General features: G+C 38.1%; 2 protein-coding genes and 2 long non-coding RNA genes across 5 annotated transcripts in view; 3 read left to right on the forward strand and 1 right to left on the reverse strand.

Annotated features, from left to right (window-relative positions):
- Positions 1-252: 252 nt before the first annotated feature.
- On the forward strand, positions 253-9523 carry LOC149111925 (uncharacterized). Its single transcript, XR_016207198.1, has 3 exons — positions 253-389; positions 2886-2965; positions 8410-9523. It is a non-coding gene; the product is annotated as an uncharacterized LOC149111925 (long non-coding RNA).
- Positions 9524-11829: 2306 nt separating this feature from the next.
- The window catches only part of LOC149111926 (beta-1,4-N-acetylgalactosaminyltransferase 3-like), a 15574-nt gene continuing 4897 nt past the window's right edge, over positions 11830-22506 (forward strand). The window contains exons 1-3 of one of the 2 annotated variants that reach the window (XM_089289538.1): positions 11830-11906; positions 12344-13139; positions 13243-14281. In XM_089289538.1, coding sequence (XP_089145664.1) covers positions 13112-13139; positions 13243-14281 — 1067 coding nt within the window. In that variant the 5' untranslated portion in view covers positions 11830-11906; positions 12344-13111. Of the gene's footprint in view, positions 11907-12343; positions 14282-22506 lie in introns of both variants that reach the window. The other variant, XM_089289537.1, reaches the window with a different exon arrangement.
- On the forward strand, positions 14288-17256 carry LOC149111927 (uncharacterized). Its single transcript, XR_016207196.1, has 3 exons — positions 14288-15020; positions 15124-15208; positions 16905-17256. It is a non-coding gene; the product is annotated as an uncharacterized LOC149111927 (long non-coding RNA).
- On the reverse strand, positions 18041-20486 carry LOC149111928 (uncharacterized). The gene is made up of 3 exons (XM_089289540.1): positions 19455-20486; positions 19044-19144; positions 18041-18690 (listed from the first exon to the last, which is right to left on the reverse strand). Exons 1-2 carry the CDS (start codon positions 19668-19670, stop codon positions 19058-19060), a joined length of 303 nt encoding a protein of 100 aa, XP_089145666.1. The 5' UTR covers positions 19671-20486; the 3' UTR covers positions 18041-18690; positions 19044-19057.

Consider the following 22506-nt stretch of genomic DNA (forward strand, 5'->3'; position numbering starts at 1 on the left):
ACCAGGCCTACTAATGTTAGAGACCAGGTTCCCACTGTCTTGTTATATTTTGGTCCATAATACATTTCGACCTCGATATTCTTTCGTTTCCAAAGCATTTTGGGGTTGGGAGACGCGCTGTCCCTAATGGCATGTTAGCGTTGCACTTTCGTCCTGCGTGGCAGACATGTCTAACACCTTTTGACCAATTGTATGTGTTGTTGTTTCTTCCAATGAAAATGCGTTGTGATCGTGTCCTCTGAGATTATTTTACTAGGGGACGGGACGGTGTTTGCCAGTTGAAAGCTCGAAACCTATCGATTGTGACTTTTATCGTGAGGGTGTTTTGCCGGATCTTTCTGCATGTTCCGAAACACATTTACAGCTGCCTTTGAAGCCTAATATTGTTGGTAAGAAGCTTTGTGAAGTGTAGTGTATTGTATTATGTTGTTTGTAGAAATGGAGTGAGCAATTTATATGGCTCAAGTCTACGCAGCCATTTCGACATGTTCATCAGCAATCTAAGTTTTGTTGATCGCGTTGCTTTCAAGCGGCACGAACTACGCTGGCACTAGTTTGTATAGTCCACACTGTTGTGTTTTGAATTTTGCAATTAAGATCTGCCTCCGTCACGGGCATAAAGAAACGCTGTCGTGCAGACAGAGCAAATTTTCACTCAGCTTATTACCACCTTGTATCGCCAAATGCCACCAAATATACAGCTTAGTTGGATAAAAATACTATAGAGCAAAGCAAAACAGTAGATTCGAAATAATGTGCAGGATTGCAAGGATTGAAATTGGTTACAGTTCAAGAAATTTGAGTTTAGTTCAGGATGTCAAGAAATCGAGTTTACCATTCTTGTGACAGTTTGAACTTTCGAGCCTTTATTTTGTCTGGTACTTCTTTGCTTCTATCAGTATTGGGAATGATTTCTACTGATGTTAAAGTAAGCTTAAAGTAATCTCCTGGGCACAATCATGAAAACAAATGCACAATACATTTCCCTGAATGTTTCCTACCAAGCACAGTCTCTAAAAATAAATTAAAATAGGTCACCATGCTTGCAAAAGAGATATGATGTACCTGTCTTACCCTATTTTGCCAGGTCTTTTAAATAGTACTATTCATTTATTTTATCACTCCGCATTACATTTTGCGGTGGCTGAAAGGTACAGTTTTTTGATGAACTTTGATAGGCATACATGAATTTTTGAGCATAAGGAACAACATAATAAACAACTTATGCAAAAGAATCGGAAATAATCCAAATAACATACAATCCATGAGTAATGATTTTGTTTTTGATGCTATTGAATAAGTGTAAAATTCTGCGCTTGAAGCGTTCACAATATAGTGCTAAGGAATCACCAGTTAAGGTCAGGGTTGTTTGTCCTTCTGTTCGTCTTTTCCTCTGTTGTTGACGTGCTACCTTTAAGCTGTTTGTTACGAAGCAGTATTTTGTAGACACGCAGTGTGTATGGTCATCATGTGAGGCTGCTTCAAGAAGTGCTTGCCTAGGTTTCCTTTTGTATGCGGCTGGTCCAATTAGTACATATTATAGTTCACCACTGAATTTTCTCGATTGTTATTGGTTTAAATTGATCATGTGACGCAATAGTGTTCATCCATGGAGAGACACTATCAGCCCATAGTGCCTGTCTGAGGAAAATACCTGGATGGATAGTACTCGTCCATGTAAATGTTTCTGTAAAGAAGCAGGCTTACAGAAAGTAAACAATTGAAATATATTAAGTGGGTTTTTGTCTGTTTTCTTTTTCAAATTTTACATTTGGCTTCAATGACCTTCCATGGCTTTCATCTAAAAAAGTTGAAAATAATTCAATATGAATTTTGAACTGGTGCGCGGAAGAAAATTTAGTGGTGAATGATAAAGACAATAGAGTGTTTATGTCTCGGAACTATCGGTTGATAGTTGTCCCTTGGAAATTTGATGTTCTTAAAACTAGCATATTTGTTTTAAGAACATCAAATTTCCATAGGGCAACTATCAACCGATAGTTCCTCGACAGAAACTTTCTATTGTTTAAATAGGGATACATGCCAATACCTTGTCATGTCTTCATTAGGTGGCATTGCCATTATCTCTTTGTGCCAGCTCTTGTGTGAGGAACATTGCCATTCTTGTTATCTTCTGGAGAATTTATTCATGTTTTTGGATACTTGGTTTTTTTTTTGTTCTTTTAATGTAAAAACAATTAAAGAAGGAGAAAACCGTTTGTTTATCTACTTGTATTTTTATTCTCAAGGATGTCTTTTATCTCTTGATAAATATATATGGGTTATTGACCAAGTGTGAGGTCAAGATGGCTGGATATTGGCCAAGTTCATTTTTTGCGAGTTTATGGATCGAGACGGAGTCAAAGTCCATAAACTCGCAAAAAAAGAATGAGGCGAATATCCAGCCATCTTGAACGAACAAGCTTGGTCAATAAAGGATTTATTATATGGCTTTCGGGGAAATTTTTCTTGCGGGACATGGCGGGTAGTCCCGAGCGGGCAAGATAGCTCCATCTTGCCCGCTCGGGTAGCCAATCACAGCGCAGGATTTGATTGATCTTGCCCGCTCGCGGAGCTAGCCATATAATAAGATGTAGTTCTCACCAGCTAAACTTTGCCACTAGAGATTCAGTCTGTTCTGTTTTGGTTTCATTGTCAGTTGAAATAGACTTTAAAAACCTAGGTCTTGATAAGATAGTCATACTCTTGCAGTTGTTTCTGATTGAATTTTGTTTTCTTTTAAATTTCCCTTTACTGAGGAACAGCTTTTAATCTACAAAGCTGTACATGTATGTTATTTTAAAACAGTCAGTGTAACTTAAAATATAATTGCATTTGTGTGATTTTGTGTTTAACAATAATGCTTTGAATTTCTGTTTTTGCAGTAATGGATGATCATCATGGGCTAGATGAGGGAAAACATGCCAAACCAAAGAAAGTCGTAGTAGAGAAGGAACTAGAGATGGTGAGCATCAGCTCTTACCATGATATGTATCAGTTGCCATGCATTGATAACTTTTTTAGAGTTGTGTCTTGCCAAAATAATTCATTTTTTTATTACCTGTACGTAATTGGGTCTTAACTGTAATGGCAGCACTTTCTCAAGAATTTTAGGGCTTATGTCCTCATATTATACTTCAATATCTGGTTAGCTTATGAGTTTTTTCTTGTACACTAAGTACTCCAGCAATACTAAGAAGAACATTGCAAACCAAATGTGTTAGAGGAAGCCAACTTTTATGTATTAGAGAAAGCCAACTATTATGTGTTAGAGAAGGCCAACTATTTTTCAAAACACATCTTCTTCGCACATGGATGAATTAGCCAGTTTCTAGTTTTTAATTCCTTTTCATCCCTGCTATGAAGGCATAAAATTTAGCACAGGGAGTGTTTAGTAGATGGAGTTTCAAAATCTTAAGGAAGAAGTGATTGTACAGTACCACGTTAATTCACAGCTTATTATTCTTGTGTATCCATTAAACTAGTCAACAACCCATTGTCCCCACTAGAACAAAATAATTTTGTTTTTAAAATTGATATAAAATAAAAGTCTCAACTTACCGGTAGTTTGGGAGGTTCTGTGGTATATTATAGGTTAAAATATAGATGTATGGCAGTGATACAAGCAATTTTTGCTGCATGTTACACAGAAGATATTTGCATATCATATGTAGTTACTCAAGCATTTGTCGCAGGGCACATATTTTTTCTATTCTTTGTTGTGACTCTTATTTAAAATCCCAAAAGCTGTGAACAAGACAGCTTGTAGGAAGTTGAGCTTTCTGTGTTAGCAAATGACAACCTTAACTTAAATGACAAAACTGGTAAACCATACATGTACAATTGCCCCTACTGTATTCTACATGTATACTTACAGCCTGCAAAGCACTCACTTTCTTTCCTGCAATGGTTTGGGGCACAACAAACATAAATGAATTAAGAGAGGTTGAGGAGTCAAGGAGGCAGAGTAAAGAAAACTTTTGGATGCCGCAAAGCTCTTAGAATGAGCTTGACAGCTATTAATGCAGTGTTCGACACTAACTTTCTTGCTAATTTTCCCTTTGGGCAACTAGTTCTGTTTTTGTTGGTTCCCCGTGTGTCTTTTTAGTTGCCTACCTGGTAGACTTTTGTTGCCCATTAGCACTAACGAGAAAATTTCAACTTGCAGAAATGCTCAACTTTTTTGTAAACTTGCCTTCTTGTTTTGGTGTTGCAACAGTGATTCGTTGGGTGATTAATCAGTCATAGAGCACAACCCTCACAAGATTTTAAACATCCACGAACTGTGCCCACACATTTTGATGAGACTCCACTTTTCTAACAAATAGACCCAGTGAAGCACTTTTACTGGTCAAATAGAATGAACCAACTGTCATGAATGAAAACATAATTCATGCCCAGAAGCACATCATTATCATTAATATTATTGTTATTATTTTTGTTGTCATCGTTGTTGTTTTTATTGCTATTTTTATTTATTATTATTGTTATTATTAATAATTGTCTTTTTAACTATATATTAAGGAATGGCAAAAAGATGGCTCAGCCTGTACCTGTAGTGCCTATTTTGTATTTGTAATCATAGATTAATAAAACTGCTTCTCTTCCTCACCAGAGATCAGTCGGGGAGTAGCTTACAATCCTGACAACAGTGCCCCATTTCTTTTTGAGTCACAACAGTAAAACTTATAGCCAAAATATTGCCGTACCGTACAATTTGTGTGGAAAGACTTTGACACAAAAGTTATTTCCAAATACTGTTGCAAAATGCATCTTTGAAAATTCAATGAGGTTATCAAGCATTTTATAGTATTTTAAGAACTAGGGATTAATGCTTTTTATGGTTCGCACGATCACTAATCGACTAGCCACTTTTATTTAGCAAGCTTTGGGGCAAGCTTCTCACAAAATTTGGGTTCATGGCTTGTTTTGGAAATGAGAGTCAATTGTAGAAACTTTCCGTGAATGTAAGATTTGAGTTTACATGTCTTTGACCTTTAAGTTAATACTTCTGAACTTCTGCTCAAATGATTTCCCCAAAACTTGGGCATGGTTTGTATTAAGTCAGAATAAGCTGGTTCCAGAAATTGAGTAAAAGTATGCCAGCAAAATTTTTTTTACTGGTAGCGTTGTTGTCCAAAAAATGGGGTCCAGTCAAACACCAGTAAGAATAAAAATATTTTCCCCAGTAAATGGATTTAAGTAACATTATCACCGAGTGAAAGACAAAATATTTCCCAAAATTTCTTAGCCAACACTTCAAAGCCCCAAAATTTATGTTGCAAACTTTGACATGGGGTAGTGTGCCCACAATAACTGCAGAAACACCTTAAGTAATGATGAAATGGAATCAATAGAATAACCATGATAAGAATGGTGTTATCCTTTTGATACAATATTAATAACAAACAGTGGGGCTTGACTTTTCAAAATTATAGAAAAACTCAAATTGCATCTAGGGCCACCAGATCACAGTTTTCAAGCAACATACATGTAAATAGAAAGGAATTGTTAGCCAAATTAACTTTAACTAAAAATAACAGGCACTTTTTAAAAATAAAGTGGCTTGCTATTAAACAGTTAAAAAACAGTTCCTTTATATTGCTATATGTAGAAACATAAAAAATGAAAAGGGTTTGTCAAACACAACTCGATACACCACCACCACCCACATAAATTATGATACTCTCCCATGTAGATGTGGAAGGAAAACACCTTGTTTTCACTCTAAGAGGAACTGGAGTTTGCAAGCCCTGACAGCAAGCCCTGACAGTTGTTCAGATTGGTTTCTTTGGAGTTAATGACAATAAATTGATTAACACCTAACTAATTAAGAGAGCACTCGACAACCAAATTGATGGCATTTTGTTGGGTTCTTCATTAGGCCGTTATTGTTGTTGTTTTTTTATCATGACAGAACTCAAAAATGATATTGTTCGTAAAATGCTTGACAGTGGCCTTATAAATGAGTAGTTTTATGGACGTTATTTTGAAGATATGCTGTTGATGGACAAACCAAATAAATCTGACATGTTTTTGAAGATGGCTTGATCCATTTCCTAGACATTTCTCTGAAAAGAACATCCATTGACATTTATAGGAATCACACAAACACTGGACAGAATGTCTTGTTTTCTAGTCAAATACGTTGACTTGCCAAAATTACTTGGGTTAGGCCTTGTTGCACCAGGCTTCTCGTATATGTGAAATAGACTCTCTCATTCAGAAACAAAGAACAATGATGAAAACGTTCTGTTAGGGAATGGCTTTCCTAAATCTGTGGCTTCTAATCTTGTGAGGTGTTTCAGACACAGTAGCTCGGAACCTAGAACATCTTATCCCAATAACAACAAGACTATGAGTTTTAAGGCTTTTAAATTCTAAAGTGGGGTTTAGGACTGGCACTAGTTTTGCTAGGCTAATGATGTAATTTTGAAAGCAGATGGGAGCTCCTCTGGGGGCCTGTCCAGGAATCCCCATCAATGTCCCAGACCAAAAATGGCATGTGCTTTTAACTATTACTCATCTCATGCAGGAAGGAAGTGATGTCCGAACAGTTTTCATTGAAGTGCCTTGAAACCAGAACCAGAGTATTAACAATATTACAAACAACGCAACAAAGAAAGTACAGGATGCAAAACAGAGCACAGTGATGCAAACCCAAATGCAAGTTAATTTTGAAACCAAATTGAAAATTGCTATGTAGAGTGAGACGGGTAACTGCAATCACAACTGATGGTTTGCTATTTGCGTGAAAAATTAGCAGACATTAAGTTGAAGGAAGTGAGTTTATAGAGAAGTCCATTTGCATCATATTAATCGAAAACCGGTTTTCTTAGTTAGGTATAGAAATACAGTATGTTAATAAGTAGTTTCTTAGAAATCGATTTTGAAATAAAAACTAGCGCTAAAAAGTCACGACGTTTCGACCTCTACGAGGTCATTTTCAAGTGAGTAAATTTTCTACAATAGCATATAGCCATGAATATGTTAAAAACAACTTATAATAGATAAAAATGTGGTGAACGCTAAAATGTGATAAAATATGTGAAAAAGTGTTAAAAATATACAATGGAAAAATAAAATAATCTTAGCAAGAATTGCTCTAAACAAATAATTGGGCGCGAATTGAATCGCACTGTTTGTTTAGCATTGGTTTCAGTTCTTTGATAAAAAAAACATTTCAAAAATAAGGTAGCCAAATTTGTTCTGACACTTTCTTAAGATTCGAAAACTCTGTGCGATGTCTTCTGGCTCCATATCGTGCTGCTCTGTGAGGTGGTTTCCGATTGCCGATCCTTTGTGTTCTTCAATTCGTTGGTGTAGGTGTCGGCACGTGTAACCGACATAGCCTGCATCACACAGGCCACACTGAAATGAATACACCACGCATTGTTGACTAACAAGAGGCTGCTTGTCTTCCCTGACCTTAATTTCATCCTTGATCTTTCTACTTGTGTAAACTGCGTTAATATCTGCGTTGATTTTCCGACTGAGGTCAGCCAGCTGTTTACGTACTACGTTTGCAGATTTCTGGTCCTTGTAGGGCAACACGATTCTGACTGGGGCTTCTCTTTTATCAGCCACTCGAGTATGTGAATCCTCGGACACTTTTGATTCAATAAATCTGCGAATGATTGAATGCACAGGGTCGTCAGGATAGCACAGTCGGGAAAAGATCTCTTTAAGGCGTTCACATTCCTCGTGAAAAAACTTCCACTTTCAAAATACAGTATGAATATTTATAATTTGAATTATAATAATATTACTGTTGTACTTTAGATTATGATTCCAATGCTCTTTTTAAAAACTGATTTCAGTTTCATTAGGTAGTTTGGTGCTTTGGGCCCAAAACAGCAGCCTGAAAACGGTCCTTGTAAGTTGACAAGCCCTTGAATAGCCAGGAAGTTTCAAGAAATGGGCCCTGAAGAGGCAAAGGGCCGACTTCAGACACAACTGAAAGCGAGTTTCATTTAGTCCAGCAAATTTATTTCACTTTCCGTAGGAGGAAGTTAAATTCCTAAAGATAAACATGAAACGAATTACTACAAATAACTAACTGAAGACGGCAGAAAACTAAGAGGAAAACACAAACAGACGATAAACTAAACGGCTTACCAAAATGCTGGCAACGGGGTTCAGGGAACCAAGAAGATACAAGTGTACCGGACGATAAACTAGCACTAAACGAACATGAAAGGATAACACAAATATATACGCAACGAAATTTACATACGACGCGAGAAAAAAAGCATGCAGAATGTGAAAAAATACATTAACATACGGAACAAAAAAGAACACAAAGAAAACACGAAATAGCCGTAACAGGCCCCTTCACAGAAAGTTTCAGTTTTCCACAATATTGTTGTGTCTATTAATGAAGTAAATCCATCTCCATATTTTTAATAGCCTGGCCAAACCATACCTGGAGGCATTAGATGATATGATCGATGAGGAGGAGGGGGAGTTAGAAGAAGACAAAGAAGAAGAAGAAGAAGGACAAGTGGAAGGGCAAGAAGAACAAGACAATGATGATGAACACCTCTACAGAAAGTTAATAGAGGATGAGTTTAGTGACAGTGATAAAATCAGTATTTATTTCGTAGATTTTTTAAATTTTTATCAGGATTTCTTTAACAGATGTATTAATAAGTAATAATTAAGTAAATAGAGGATGAGTCTGAAATTGTTTTGATTGTTCTACATTTACAACAGCTTATTCAAAGTAGCCCAAGCTCAAAGGCTGAAGAAAATATGTCATTACTTTTTTTTTTTACTAAATGAACCACAAATCACTGTGTTGCCTGTGACTAGTTTGTTGGATCTAGATTTAAGGGACAAAAGAGTGACAGAACTTTTCATCTTTGTAATAAGAACCCAGCCACAGTCGTGCCTGACTAGCTGTGTCCACCTTCCTTGGTTTAAATAAGCTAATCAAAATGCATGAATGGTGAAAATATCAAGTATCATGTAACCTGTTGATCAGTCGACAACTCCACCTTTCACATTTCTTTTCATAATTTGGATTTGCCAGATTTGAATGGAAGCCATAGGAAAGTTGTTGAAAACATGTCAAAAAATGATGAAAAAAAATTAGTTTGGTGGTCTGTGTTAGAAGTGCACCACTCTAAATGCAATGATAAGTATTATATTAGTATGTCCAAAAGGCATTTATCTGTCAAAAATAAAATTTCTCAAACTAATTCTAACTTTGGTTATTTTGCCTTTGTAACAATACAAATCTCAAGATTATAGTGGTTTTACAACACAGGCTAAAAACATGCCCTAAAATATAATTTTCGAAAATGTTTGGATAAAGCAACGGTTTGTATCACACGTGAGCATTGCAGATAATTCAAGCCAATTAATTCAAGGTCACAAGTCAGATTGTTTTGGTTCGCCCGTGTGTAGAAAGATCTATAAGATTCCAGTTGATAGTGATAATGGTAATTATACCTACTCATGAAAACACCAGTTGCATAAATTCCAGTCTAGCCATAAATAAATAAAAAAAGATTTGTAATCTTCTTTGTCATAACTGAATTATGTTATTGAACTAGTATGAGGTCCGTGTTGGTAAAACATTGGTCGAGTTCTTCGCCTTGCAATGTTACGGCGAGATCCATAGACTTGTTAAAAAAAGAAATACCCGTATCAGTATCCGACTAAAGTTTCATTCCATGTTCAATGCTAAATTCCTGAGGGGTGTGCCTACAAACGAGGACTAATAATAGAGCTATAAATCAATGAACATAATAAATCCCTCTAAGATTCTCTAACCGAAACAAGTGATAGGTTGAGGTATCACTGAATTCCTAATTTTCAACCTTCTGCTTTCATTTCAGCGTCTCTCCCGGTTAATAATACGTACCCGTTGTAGCTAGTTCCAGCCGATCCCTGGAATGCAAATCTCATTAGCAGTCAGTGCTCTCTCTGATAACCATAACGAGTACTTTTCAGGGTATCAAGTCTTATATCGGAGGTTCGGTGATATTTCTTTCTGAAAACAAAAACTGAAATAGTGTTCAACATAACCTTGCTCAGTACGTTTGCGAAAATCTATTGGTTCCTTTCAGAGGTTTCTTTAAGAGCACTCGGCTAACCTCCAGGTACGATTTCCGTACAGCGCCATACATTAATTATGTATGCAACTATCTCAAACTATCACATTATACTCAAACAGCAATCGTGAAAAGAACGAGTCAGTCAAAAAATTGCATGCATAATTAATGTAGGGGTGGTGCGAAAATCTTGCCAACCTCCCTGTCAAAATAAGAGAGCCCCTCTGCCAGTTTTGTCCACATAGTATAATTTCCACTGACAGAATCGCTATGATTACGATGACGACCACAAAGCGCTTTGTGGTGTATTGAATAGGCCACAAAGCGCTTTGTGGTGTTTTGAATAGGCCACAAAGCGCTTTGTGGTGTGAAAAATTGGAAAAACCAAATTATTTCAGAAAATAGCTGTGAGATATTTGCGAGTCAACGAGCCATCCAGTTTTCAATGTTAAATCCCAAAATAAAACACCACATAGCGCTTTGTGGTGATTTGAATAGGCCACAAAGCGCTCTGTGGTGTTTTGAGTAGGCCACAAAGCGATCTGTGGTGTTTTCACCTGAGGCCACAAAGTGCTCTGTGGTTTTTTGACTAGTTTTGCTGTTTTGTAAAGCAAAGCGAACTAGGAACAGTTAGAAAGCACTCCGGCCATAAAAATCTACCCGACAAGAAAATTTCTGTAATAAATGTTCGATGCTACAGGAGACGGCTTACCCAAAAAGGTTCAGTCAGCCTCAACAAACTTATACTGAGAAGAGGGCTTTCGCGAACCGGATTTCGTGTGAGTGACAAGATTGGGAATAGAGAAATATTGCGCAGATTGAGTGGTAGTTTTACAGCACCGAAACTAAAATTGGTTACACTGCTTCTCAGAAATTTTGTTTTGCCTCTGTAATATCATTAAACGATCTGAATAATTTGGGGATAATCAAAGCGCGGAGTTTAATATTGGCTGGCCGGGAACACGCAGTTCGCAAACCGGAGAGCAACCACTGTTTAAATCTTCGATCGAACTTTCATGTTGAATTTGAAACTGAAAATACACTAAGCGGTCAATTTCCGATAGAAATCTTGTGAGGTAAATGCCATTCTTGCAAATAGTCGCTGCATATTTACGTTCAGAGTCACTCTGGTTCAGAGTAAAGACATACAAAGTCAAATACTGCTTCCGTACGCTACCCCTCCAAAAATCAATTTTGCTCGAAGACCGAACTGCAACGGAGTTTAGTTACCAGTCTTATGCTGCGTGTTATTAGATAGAACGCATGATATGATTGGCTCCGTATATCACATTACGTCAGAGGACATGTCTGCTACATAGGACATAACTGCAACGGTACACCACATCACCATTAGCCTACGTGTAGCCGTACCCACCCCCCGAGGAAAAACGGGAGGGAGGGAACGTCTACGAAGAGCTGGCGCGAATCGTGTTATGTGACGTCACGCTTTTGCATGAAAATATATAATGGTTTCTTATTGGATAAAGACCGCGAGCAATACTTTCGAGAATACTGATTGGCTAAAATAGATTTGTGCCAAGCCGCAAAATGTCTCATTCTCACATCTGTACGAGTTGCGTTAGTGGCAACTACAAACGTACAGAGCAGTTTGAAATACCGGCAACTGATGAGATCCACATGGAGGATCGAAACCATGGTCTTGCCTGAACTAAGCCGAAACAGCTACACGTAAACAGCTACATTTGAATCATGTGGTTCCAGAATGACCAACAACAAATATGATATCCGTGATAAGGATCTACCTACTGTTCTTGCAAACAGCTCTAATCACAGCCGGGCCCGACGTTACAATATAGAATGCAAGTATAAAGCAACATGTTCACGGTAAGTTTCATATTTTGTCCCCCAAAAGCAAATTCGTGGAGACTTGAGAGCATATCTTGCAAAAGAATGAGCCTAAACAATGCAAAAACACATGGCAAATTACAGAGGTGTCAAACTCTACGAAGCGACATGCAGATAACAGCGGAAACCATGCAGACTTATGACCTACAAAAATTTGCCATAGCCCGATCTAACGGCTAACTTCCTCCTTATTACACAACATGAAGTGCCCTTCATAAACACGAGTGAAGCGACAAAAAAGGTCGAGTGAACGAACAGAAAACGGCAAATGTACAAATGTCACGAACCGTCGAAGTCTTGTAGGATAGTCAACCTCTTCGAACTTAAATTCGCGCCTTCTAGCGAAGTTTTCGGCTGGAAAACAAGGCCAAACTTGTGGCGTAGTTGATTCTCATAGATTTTTTTAATTCTTCCAGGTTCTGCTGCAAATTATTTCTCTTCTTGAGGAGACCATGACACTGCCTACAAACGTACACTGATGCAGCGTATACGTGGAACTCCAAATTTGCGAGCGCGACGTATACATCAAAGATTGTCTTCTTGTTTTGGACCAAAAACCGCTCGGACTCCTTTTCAATCTCTTTAAAACACAATATACATTTGAAAAGGGACATTGACTTGCAAATATTTACGAGGCATTTGTCTGTGCGAGGACACAAGTACAGACGGAAAATATAATTTATTTACATAACTTACATAAATTACTGTGACGTCACATAACACGATTCGTGCCAGCTCTTCGTAGACGTTCCCTCCCTCCCGTTTTTCCTCGGGGTTGGGTACGGCTACACGTAGGCTACATCACCATCGGCGCTTGGAGATGTTTCTTGTTCAGCGATCAGATGAAAATGCGCTCCAGGAAAATTTTCTCCCGGTATGCTTTGCGAGTCGTGTCCAACACCGCCTGCATATGAGCCAAAGGAATTGGCCGTGGCGAACTGTCGAGACCTAAGAACTAGGTAGGATTAATCATTAACGGAATGTGAAAGCTGTCAATAACGCCTCATGATATGCAAATTAAGTGTGAAGGACGCACTACACTGTCTCAGACTGACTTTCTTCCGTTTGCGTTTGTGTAATGATCGAATCAGCATAAATAGCAGTTCGGTCGTGTCTTTACGTGAGGAAATAGTTGGAGAACAATCCATAGCTTCTTATTGTCCGTTACAAAAATTATTCGTGCTATGAAGAATGGCTTTCCGGCTTATTCCGGTTAGTTTCGTCAGGAGATTGTTTATCAAGCGACGTTTCACTTCAGGTGTACTGCTTGCAAGTTTACCGTTCTTAGGATACCTGCTTCTATTCTCTTCTTCAGAAACTGGACTCTCTACTTCGGTGCCTGGAAAAATGCTTTCGACAAACATTGTATGTGACTGCCCTGGCGCAACTAAGCAACAAACTCAAAATAGCACTTTAAAACCACAAACTGAAGCGATCGTGACATCGACAAGAACGTTTGCAGGTGAACGAAAGGTTGAACACGATTCCTCGACATCCATCGGAAGTTTGAATGCTCACATGTGGTCTGGAATATGTGGAATGAACGTGGATATTTTAAGAAACTGGCCTCATTTTCCTTACTTTCCAGACCAGCGTTCTTTTGTTTCGGAATTTCGTAAAACTCAAGTTTTGAATATGAAAGACAACGGAGAAAGGATTTTTGGATTTGTCCATCCGCAGGTAAGCGGCATGTATAAGTTTGCCATCACATCAGATAATACATCAGAGTTGTGGCTGAGTAGAAATGAAGATCCCGCTTCAAGCGAGATGATCGCGCGGGTTTATTCGCCTCATGAATCGGCTTGGACTGTAGAAGGAGACTACAAAAAATATCCTGAACAAATTTCTAAAGAAATCCTTCTTCACGCCGGCAAGAAATATTACATCGAGTCTCTGAGTAAGCAAGGTTCTGGCGCCGCTCATATTGCTGTATTTTGGTCTTACGGGAATTCAACATTTGAAATTATTTCCTCCGAATATCTGTCCAGCTTTTCTCGGGAAAATACTGATCACGAATCTATACCCCTGCACGCGGGTAAACATGATAAAAGAACGCTTCGGAGCAAGAGTTATTTATATTATTTTAGTCGTCTTCCGTTTATAAGCAGGAAAGAATACATAAACCTTATTCCAACTTGCTCATATAGCCCGAGCTTTCTGGTTCGTGAAAAACTCAAACGGTATCAGGGCGTCACGTTGACAAATTTGTCACAAGTATTCCCGCAAGATGATACCAATATGTTGCATTCTAGACAGAACCGTCCTGAGGACGAATGGCTCAAACCTAACGCGCTTGTTGATAACAACACAGCTGAATCTGTCGTAGAGAAGTTTATTAACTCACTACAGTCAAGGTAAGTTCAGCTACATTTTCATTTTATCAAGATTCTGCGCAAGATTCGTAATCTGCAAGATAATATATTACAGTTTTAGCGGCTGGTTTTCACTAGAGCATAAGCTCTAATAAATGTATGATGTGATTTTCTTCGTAAGATATGCGAACAATCTCAGGCTTAATCATTTTATGTCTCTCGTCCGTAAGTGGTACTGATTAGCAAGTTGAATTAGGGAGTTTAACTAACCATGACAGGACGGCGACGCTGATTTCCGTAACGGTCGATGCCATTTTTAAAGGAGCTGGGTCACGGTCGCGCATACGCGTGCGGTCACGAAACAATTTGAAAGTTTTAGCCTCAAACTTTCAAAATCGTTGGCAAGGACTTATTCATAACTTCATCGGAAAATATCTCTGCCATCCTTGAGTGGTCTATTCTTTTGATAGCGGTTATAAGTCAATTGATTGTTGTAGAGTATTTCCATGTAGATTTTGGCTCGTCTTCGATGTTTTGTGAGTGAATTTTCGTGGATGTTGTGATGCAGTGTGATGTCTTCTCAAGGTGGTCGGCGATCTGCAAGTGGTCGAAAGAGGATTTACACTTCAGTTTCTGAGGGAGTAACGTTTTGGTAAAAAGGCCATCGAAGGATTTTGCTAGACTGCCGCTTTTATTCTTCCTCAGTATCTGCGATGATTTATGGCGAATATCGGAGTGATTCAGCGTTTGCTGGCCACTTTCTTTCCCTGGAACGACGAAGGCAAGTACCTTTCGTTTATCTTTCACGTGCAGTTTGCCACTTTGCTTTTATCGTTTATCTGGTCATTTTACATGTTTCCTATTCTTTTGCTTCTCAAATAAAGGAAAGTAAGTCAGTAGAGGAAATTACGAGACGAGAGAAGATACGGAAAGATAGCCCTTCCGCAAAATGACGGCGCCATGTCGAAGGTGAGCTGATATGTGCAACTGTAAACAAGTTACCACTCGCAACTTTGACTTTTATTAGAGGAGGAATAACTATGTGTAGTCGTCTCATTTAATTCATTTCCTTCGTAGTCAATACAACCTGTTTACTTATTTTCATTTAGTCTAACTGGGCATATGAACTAGATTTTTCTACGAGTGAAATTTCCCCTTTCAAAACAAAATAATTTGCCACTTACACTTAAATTTAGTATGCCTTGCTATTCTGTATGGTTTACAAGTGTGTTATTTAGTGCATCATCAGGACTATTATCACTATAAACTCTTGGCTCTGTTGTTGTAAGGGTGGATGATCAGTCATGACAAGAGAAAATGGTCATGATCATAAAGGCCCAGTCAAGTAACTGATTTTTTTTTGCAGTCATCCTGCCCTCCACATGTTACATTATTTTATTAACGGTATCCTTGTCAGTAATGCTCAAAATTTTACTTGGCGTGACTTCGCATTGATTTTGATAGTTTTTTTTTATATATTTGTTACTGTTTTGTTTGTTGCATTCAAACATCAACTATATGCGGCTGAGCCAATAAAGTATATGTATGCATGTATGGTTAGTGTGCTCATTCCTGGAGCGAGTGGTCCAGGTTTGAGCCCTGGCCCAGGGACACGGTGTTGTGTTGTTGGGCAGGACACTTAAAGTGCCAATGAAGTAAAAAATAATTGCTGCTTATTTGAAAGGCTTTTCAAAGTAAAGAAGAATGGCGTTTTCCTTTCTGGAATGTCTCTTTTCGTTTTAGAGATATTTACGTTTTTGTAAGGAAAGTGATGACCTCATAGGTGGTTCCACTAAAACAGCACAACACTCAATCGAGAATAACTCTAGAAATATTAACGCAGTGTTCTTTAAACTTGGCACCAGAAATGTACATCACAAAAGAAACAGAATGACACCAGTCGCGCCATTGCCATGACAACAGTTATGCCGCTGGTTCTGTCCTAATTAAGACTAAAATTCCCAGATCTTATCTTAAACAAGGATCATCCACCCCACCAATCTAATGGGGAGAGTTAAGACAATATGGGAATCATGTGTGTTCTGAGTTAGACCCTTTGTCCCACCTTAAAAGGTTGCAAATGGGGATATTTGGTTTTTCACAGAAAGAGACTGGAGTCAAGAGTGTTGCCATGGCAACAACATAGTAGTTGTCATTCTGTTTCTTTTGTGATGTACATTCCTGGTGCCAAGTTTAAAGAACACTGCTTTAATATTTCTAGAGTTATTCTCGATTGAGTGTTGTGCTGTTTTAGTGGAACCACCTATGAGGTCATCACTTTCCTTACAAAAACGTAAATATCTCTAAAACGAAAAGAGACATTCCAGAAAGGAAAACACCATTCTTCTTTACTTTGAAAAGCCTTTCAAATAAGCAGCAATTATTTTTTACTTCATAGGCACTTTAACTCTCACAGTGCCTCTCTCCACCCAGGAGTATAAATGGGTAGCGGCAAATTGTTGGGGAAACCTAACAAATTGCAGGGGAGTGACCTGTGATGGACTAGCATCCCGTCCAGGGGTAGTAGAAATACTCCTAGTCGCTTCATGCTACAGAAACCAGGATAAACTCCGGCAGCTATGAGCCACTGGCTCCAAGGCTTCACTTATGCATATATGTACTGAATGTAGATTAATATGTGTTGTGTTCAATGTCTTTGTTGCAGAGAGGATATTGATGTTGCAGCAAGTTCTACCAATGTTGATATTACAGGCATATCAGCATCTTATTGAAACATATAGGGAAGTCCTGTTTAAAAGATATGGCCTCTTTTAGAGCATCTCCATGGGAACAGTTGTCTTTTAATACTGTCAAATAAATTATTTTTCCAATACAGTGTAGATGCTTCAAATCAAATTGTCCTCAAACATACAAAGTGTTTATTTTTTACAATGTGTATCAATATTCTTTCATTTCAATGACATGATCAAGCTAATTTTTACTTCTCCCCCACACTAAAATAAATTACATCTCCAGTAAAGTACATGTATATAGCCAATAAAATTTATTGATTACCATTTGGTGACTGCACTGACCATGACTAGTTATTGAATACAGTATGTCCCAGGGTGTTTGATGAATTAAGCAAAGTCTTTTGGAACTACTGGATATCATGAAACATTGCGAGCAAAAATGGAAAATTGTATAGGTCAGGTACTAAAACCAGAAACAAAATAACCAAACCAGCGCTGCAAATAATTTTTTTCTCTTGAAAGGACATATGTCCTACTAAAACACCATCTTGGTCAGACAAAACAAATTGTGGTCGGGCATCACCAAAAAAAGTAAGATTTACTCACAGCAGATCTTTATTCACCCTTACTGTGAAGTAATTTACGATAAAAAATTGTCCAGACATCATGTCCACCCACAGTTGGGATTTTGTTGGACATGAGCAAATTTTGGTCAGCCAATGACCGATGACCGACTGTTATTTGCAGCTCTGCCAACAAAATGAAACAACAAGGTAGCACTCAGGTAAACCCTATAAAACTCTGGTTAACCTGAATAACACTCAGGTTACAGTTGGCTGTTGACAGTTGTGAGGAGTTTCATTTCAGTGGTTTCGTTTTGGGTTTTGGCACTGCCATCAGTTGTAGGGAAATATTTTTAAAATTGCACAAGCCTGCCTAGAGATGTAGCTTGAAAATCTGGTTCATTAAAAATCCCAGTGTGCTCTTCTAGTCTATACCTTGTTTTTATTGATCTTTTTTCTGTCTATACCCTGAACTTATTGATCTTTTTTCTGTATTGATTTTTTTTTTCCAGTAATAAACATTGGCCTTTTATAAAAGCAACAAATTCATGAACTAGCTGTTGGTGAATTTTCAACTCAGAACCATGTATTGAGCATGAATTTTATTTCAGCATAATGAACCAACATCCATCCTGAATGTGCAATGATAAAGATGAAAACCAGGTGTGGAGGTGATTTAAATTAACAAAACAACTGCCTCTTCCATTATTACTTTAAATGCTTTCTTTGTGGGCTTTTCTTCAGGGAAAAATAACTTGCTACTTGCATTTGTTTTGGTTTAATCAGCCCTGAATCCCATATAAACTCCAGTGTGAGGGATATTGCCAATGCATAACTGTTGCTACACAGGAAGGGCACACCTGATTTCCTTTCCCCAGATAAGCGTATCTATGGAGAACATTTTGCCAATAGGCTGCCTTCATGAAGACATGCGTGCTATTGTCATCACAGTCTATTTCTTGTGGCATAATTTGGTACATGCCGCAATTGCACAATAGTATTGCCGAGTTGCTAGAAGGAGGTGCAGGGTTAGGCATTCCATCCACACTTGTCATCTGTCCTTCTGTGGATGTGCCAGGGGTGGGTTGAGAAATGTCGTTTTCACTGATGGTCTCATCTAAATTGTCAATTCTCCTAGGCAGGCTTCTGGCACACAGTTTGCACACGTTGCTTCATCAAGCATTTGAATGAATTCCTAAAAGAACATTATAGAGGTAATCACCAACAAAGTACAGTACTGTAAAGTATTTTGTGCTCGCCTGACAAAATTAAGTGTTGTAATTGACTTATTTTAGGCAGAGCCAGCAACTGTGTCAAAGATTCAAGTTTGATAGCTTGCTAGCAAGCACAGAGTTTTTGCCAAGTGGGCCTAGAAATATAAAAAATCAAGTGTAGGAACAAAACAAATCTTGCCTTGCTAAACTTTATGCATTTGAATTGGTGTTCAAGCTTTGATTTTTGTGGTCTTTTCCATATTTAGGCATATTTTTGTTCTTGGAATAATAAAAAAATAAATAAAAATATATTTCTATACAAGCAGACCCTCACATCTCTATTTTATGTTATCCTCTCCTGCTCTTCACTTGGCCTGTTGTCAGTCTGGTGTGGCTGTGTTCTTCATCCACAAATGAAGTTGTACTTGCACCAGCCTTGATAAAAAAGAGTCATGTTAAGCTGTTGTACCTTGTATATGAAAAATCAAACTCTGCTAGAAACCTTCTCAGCTCAAGGGAAAGACAAATCAAACTGCAAAAACTCGAAACTACTCTATGCTTGGTGAAATGTTTGGCCTAAATTAAAAAACATGCTGTACTCATGAGTATATGTACATATGAAGACTTGAACACAAACAGAACCAAAAATAGCCAGAAATCTAGTTGTTCCATTCACGCGCAGCCTTCAATACCTACTTACAAACAATGTTACATCAAAGCTAAGTGCATAAACAAGGAATCTCACCGTGTTTTCGACACGGATTTGCTGTCGAACCACACTTGCACTCACTTCCACATCTTGCAAGGGCAACCACGATTTGCATTTGTTTTCTGTTTCGTGGAACAAGCGCTTTCGCACGAACAGGAGATGCGATTTTCCTAACAGGATAAGAACAGAAGAAAGAGAAAATGGATATTGCGTTGGAGCATATTCCCAGAAACTTCGAAACAGTTCACACATTCAAATCTGTCACGTAATGGAGTCGAAGGAAACTCACCACCGTAGCCTTTCTTGCCTCTTGTGCGTCCATAATTTTGCCTCTGCGATAAAATAAGTAGATCGACGAGAGGAAATCCACACACGCGACAAAAATACGTAATAATTTTAACCAAGAACGGCTAAATTCGCGCAAAATTTAACAATTCCGATAAATTCAAGATGGCGGATGCATTTGAATCTCAATGAAACGGAGCCAAATTTCGCACAGGCGCGGGTCGTGACGTAGCTCCTTTAACGGTCGATGCCATCATTTATGACCTAATCTGCAATCAGGAGTTTTTGTTTTTTTCGAAGGGAGGGAGAGTATGATCGCAGGTTATTGGTAACCAAGACTTTCAGAATGGACGATGCCATATCTGCTTTAGTTTAGGTCTGGACCAGGTAGAAGCTGGTTACAATTTGTTGATGGAGTAAAACGCACTCATCGAATGCTTAATTGTTGAACACATTCACACTGGTTCACTTGCGGTTAGCTTTTATTTGATGGTTGGGGCAACTCTATCATTTTAATTTTAAAAATTTGGTAGATCAACCTGGTAGTGTAGTGGTATAAGAGGGATGTTAGGAAACAGAAGACACTGGGTGGTTTACTTACAAATTTAGTAGAGAAAAATGCGCTAATGGTTAAAAAAAATTCTAAGTGTCGCGAAAATGACATCGACCGTTTACGAAACGGACAACTACGTTCGGTCATTTCACGTTGACGACGGGAAGTAAGGTGAGCGTCAGTGCGTAAGCACGAGCCAAAAATTCCGTCGTCGTTCACTCGTCACTGACGACGTCAAAAGGAATAGTTTCACGTCGTTGTGAACTGAGCTGAACTTGAAGAGTTATAACTCTCTGAGGGACGAAGTTACTATCGTTTGTCTAAGCTTTTAACTGGTTGGAGTTTATTTATTTGTGTGGTTGTTTTGAATTCCTCTTTTCGATTTGATGAAGACAAAATCGACTTAAACGGTTTTCTTCCCTCAAACAGACGCGACAGCTAACAAAACAAGTCAGGGGGAAAAACCGCCACGCAAGCGGCTCTAAGCGGCTGATCTTTATTTAAGTATATTTAATGAATCTATAATGAAAGCTTACTGTTTATTATTTCTCAAAAAACAAAATAGAGTGGCATATAATATACCTTTCTGTTACACTAAGACGAGATTATATATTTATGAAACTGCCGTAGAAATTATCTGGCACTTTGCACTGGATTCAGTTTGCTAGAAAGCTTTATCAAAAGCAGGGAGTTTACTCTTATGTTCTGCGAATCTATTTCCAGAATCATTTAATTTTAGTCGTACAGCTAAAAAAATAAAGAATTATGAGAAGCGGCAAGGCTGCCGTTTCCGGGTCGATCACCAATCACAAGATGACAAGATGACAACGTGTCTTATTCAAGGTGATGAAAATAAAATACAGGAAAAAGCACATCGTCAAAAGGAAAACTAGGGGTCGACCCCTATGGCGTTTCCTTAAATAAAACGATAAAACAGATATAAACTATGAGCAATGAAAATATATAAAATTGACTATTAAATAACAATTTATAAAATATGAATCAGGTCACTGACAAACAATTAATGCATATGTAAGAGTCGGATTTTAAACAAAGGCAGGCGCGTTTAAAAAATGGAAAATACATGAACCTGGAAATATCAGGCAAACAAGTAGGTTGAATCATCATGTTTGTGAAAGCTCCATAAGTTCCAAAGTAAAACGGTGTCCGTAAAATTTAGTCTTTTATATAATGTGTACGATATGTTAATTCAATAGATTTATTTTTATTGAAATCTGAAAACTGTACTGAAGTTTGTCAGAAATTGAGTAATTTGCTTTGGATCTTAAGATGATTTCCAGTCCGTACTGCGCAGTCTCAGCACCCTAATGTTTGTGTCTCACTCGATGGAATGCGAATCGATGTTATTCGTCACGACCCACATATCCTATCTTTGCAATTGAGGCCTTTCAAATTCTTTTTCCAACAGCTTCATTGATTTTTACTGCTGCGAAGTTGTTTTATCAAGTGATATAACAAAGAACGAAGCATAAAGCTTCGCATCCATAATGGCGGTTGACATAAAACGTTGAATTTACTTCATGTAAGTAGTTACGAAATGTTACATTTTGTGATGTCTTACCTGAAACCAAAAAAACAGTCCTAATACAGCCAAATGTATCGGCGGATCAAGAGCGGAATAGTTGATTTGTATCACTCCACCGACCTTGCTATGTTTGGCCGACATGAAAATAAGCACGATATAGTAATGTGCTGAGATGGTGAAAACACCTTTCCAATTTAACGTCAGAATTCTCAGAAAATCTCAGTATTCTACCGCAGTCGATCGAAATATTTGTATAAACCATGCTGAATACGAGAGGCGGCTTAGCAAATTTTTCAACCATGTATTCTGTAATTCGGCGAAACACTCTGACTCGGCGTCTTAAACAAAAGCTATCAAAGTCAAACTTTGGGTTAGCTTCGTAAGGAATCGAAAAGCCTGGATTTTGATTTTGGCTCTAACATGTCAACAGAATACCAAACTTCTCGTCGCCAATAAAATTTTAACCATGACTGAGAAGAATAAGCGATATCCACGCTAGATATGGAGCGAATCTGAAGAAAATTCTTAAGTCGCCGTCCTGGAACATCCTCGCTGCTTAAGTTTCATTTTGCCGCTTTTTTTTTTTTTTTTTTTTTTGATGCCGATGGATGTCACGTGACTACGGAAAGTCGAAAAAGATGTTCCATTGTGTTGTCGCAACCTCGTTCCCAGAGTCTTTCATTTTCCCGCTCTCTCAGAGCGAG

Source organism: Orbicella faveolata, unplaced genomic scaffold (genome assembly GCF_042242905.1).
Source record: "Orbicella faveolata isolate gen_17 unplaced genomic scaffold, um_ofav_v1 contig_2, whole genome shotgun sequence".
Classification (NCBI taxonomy): Eukaryota; Metazoa; Cnidaria; class Anthozoa; order Scleractinia; family Merulinidae; genus Orbicella; species Orbicella faveolata.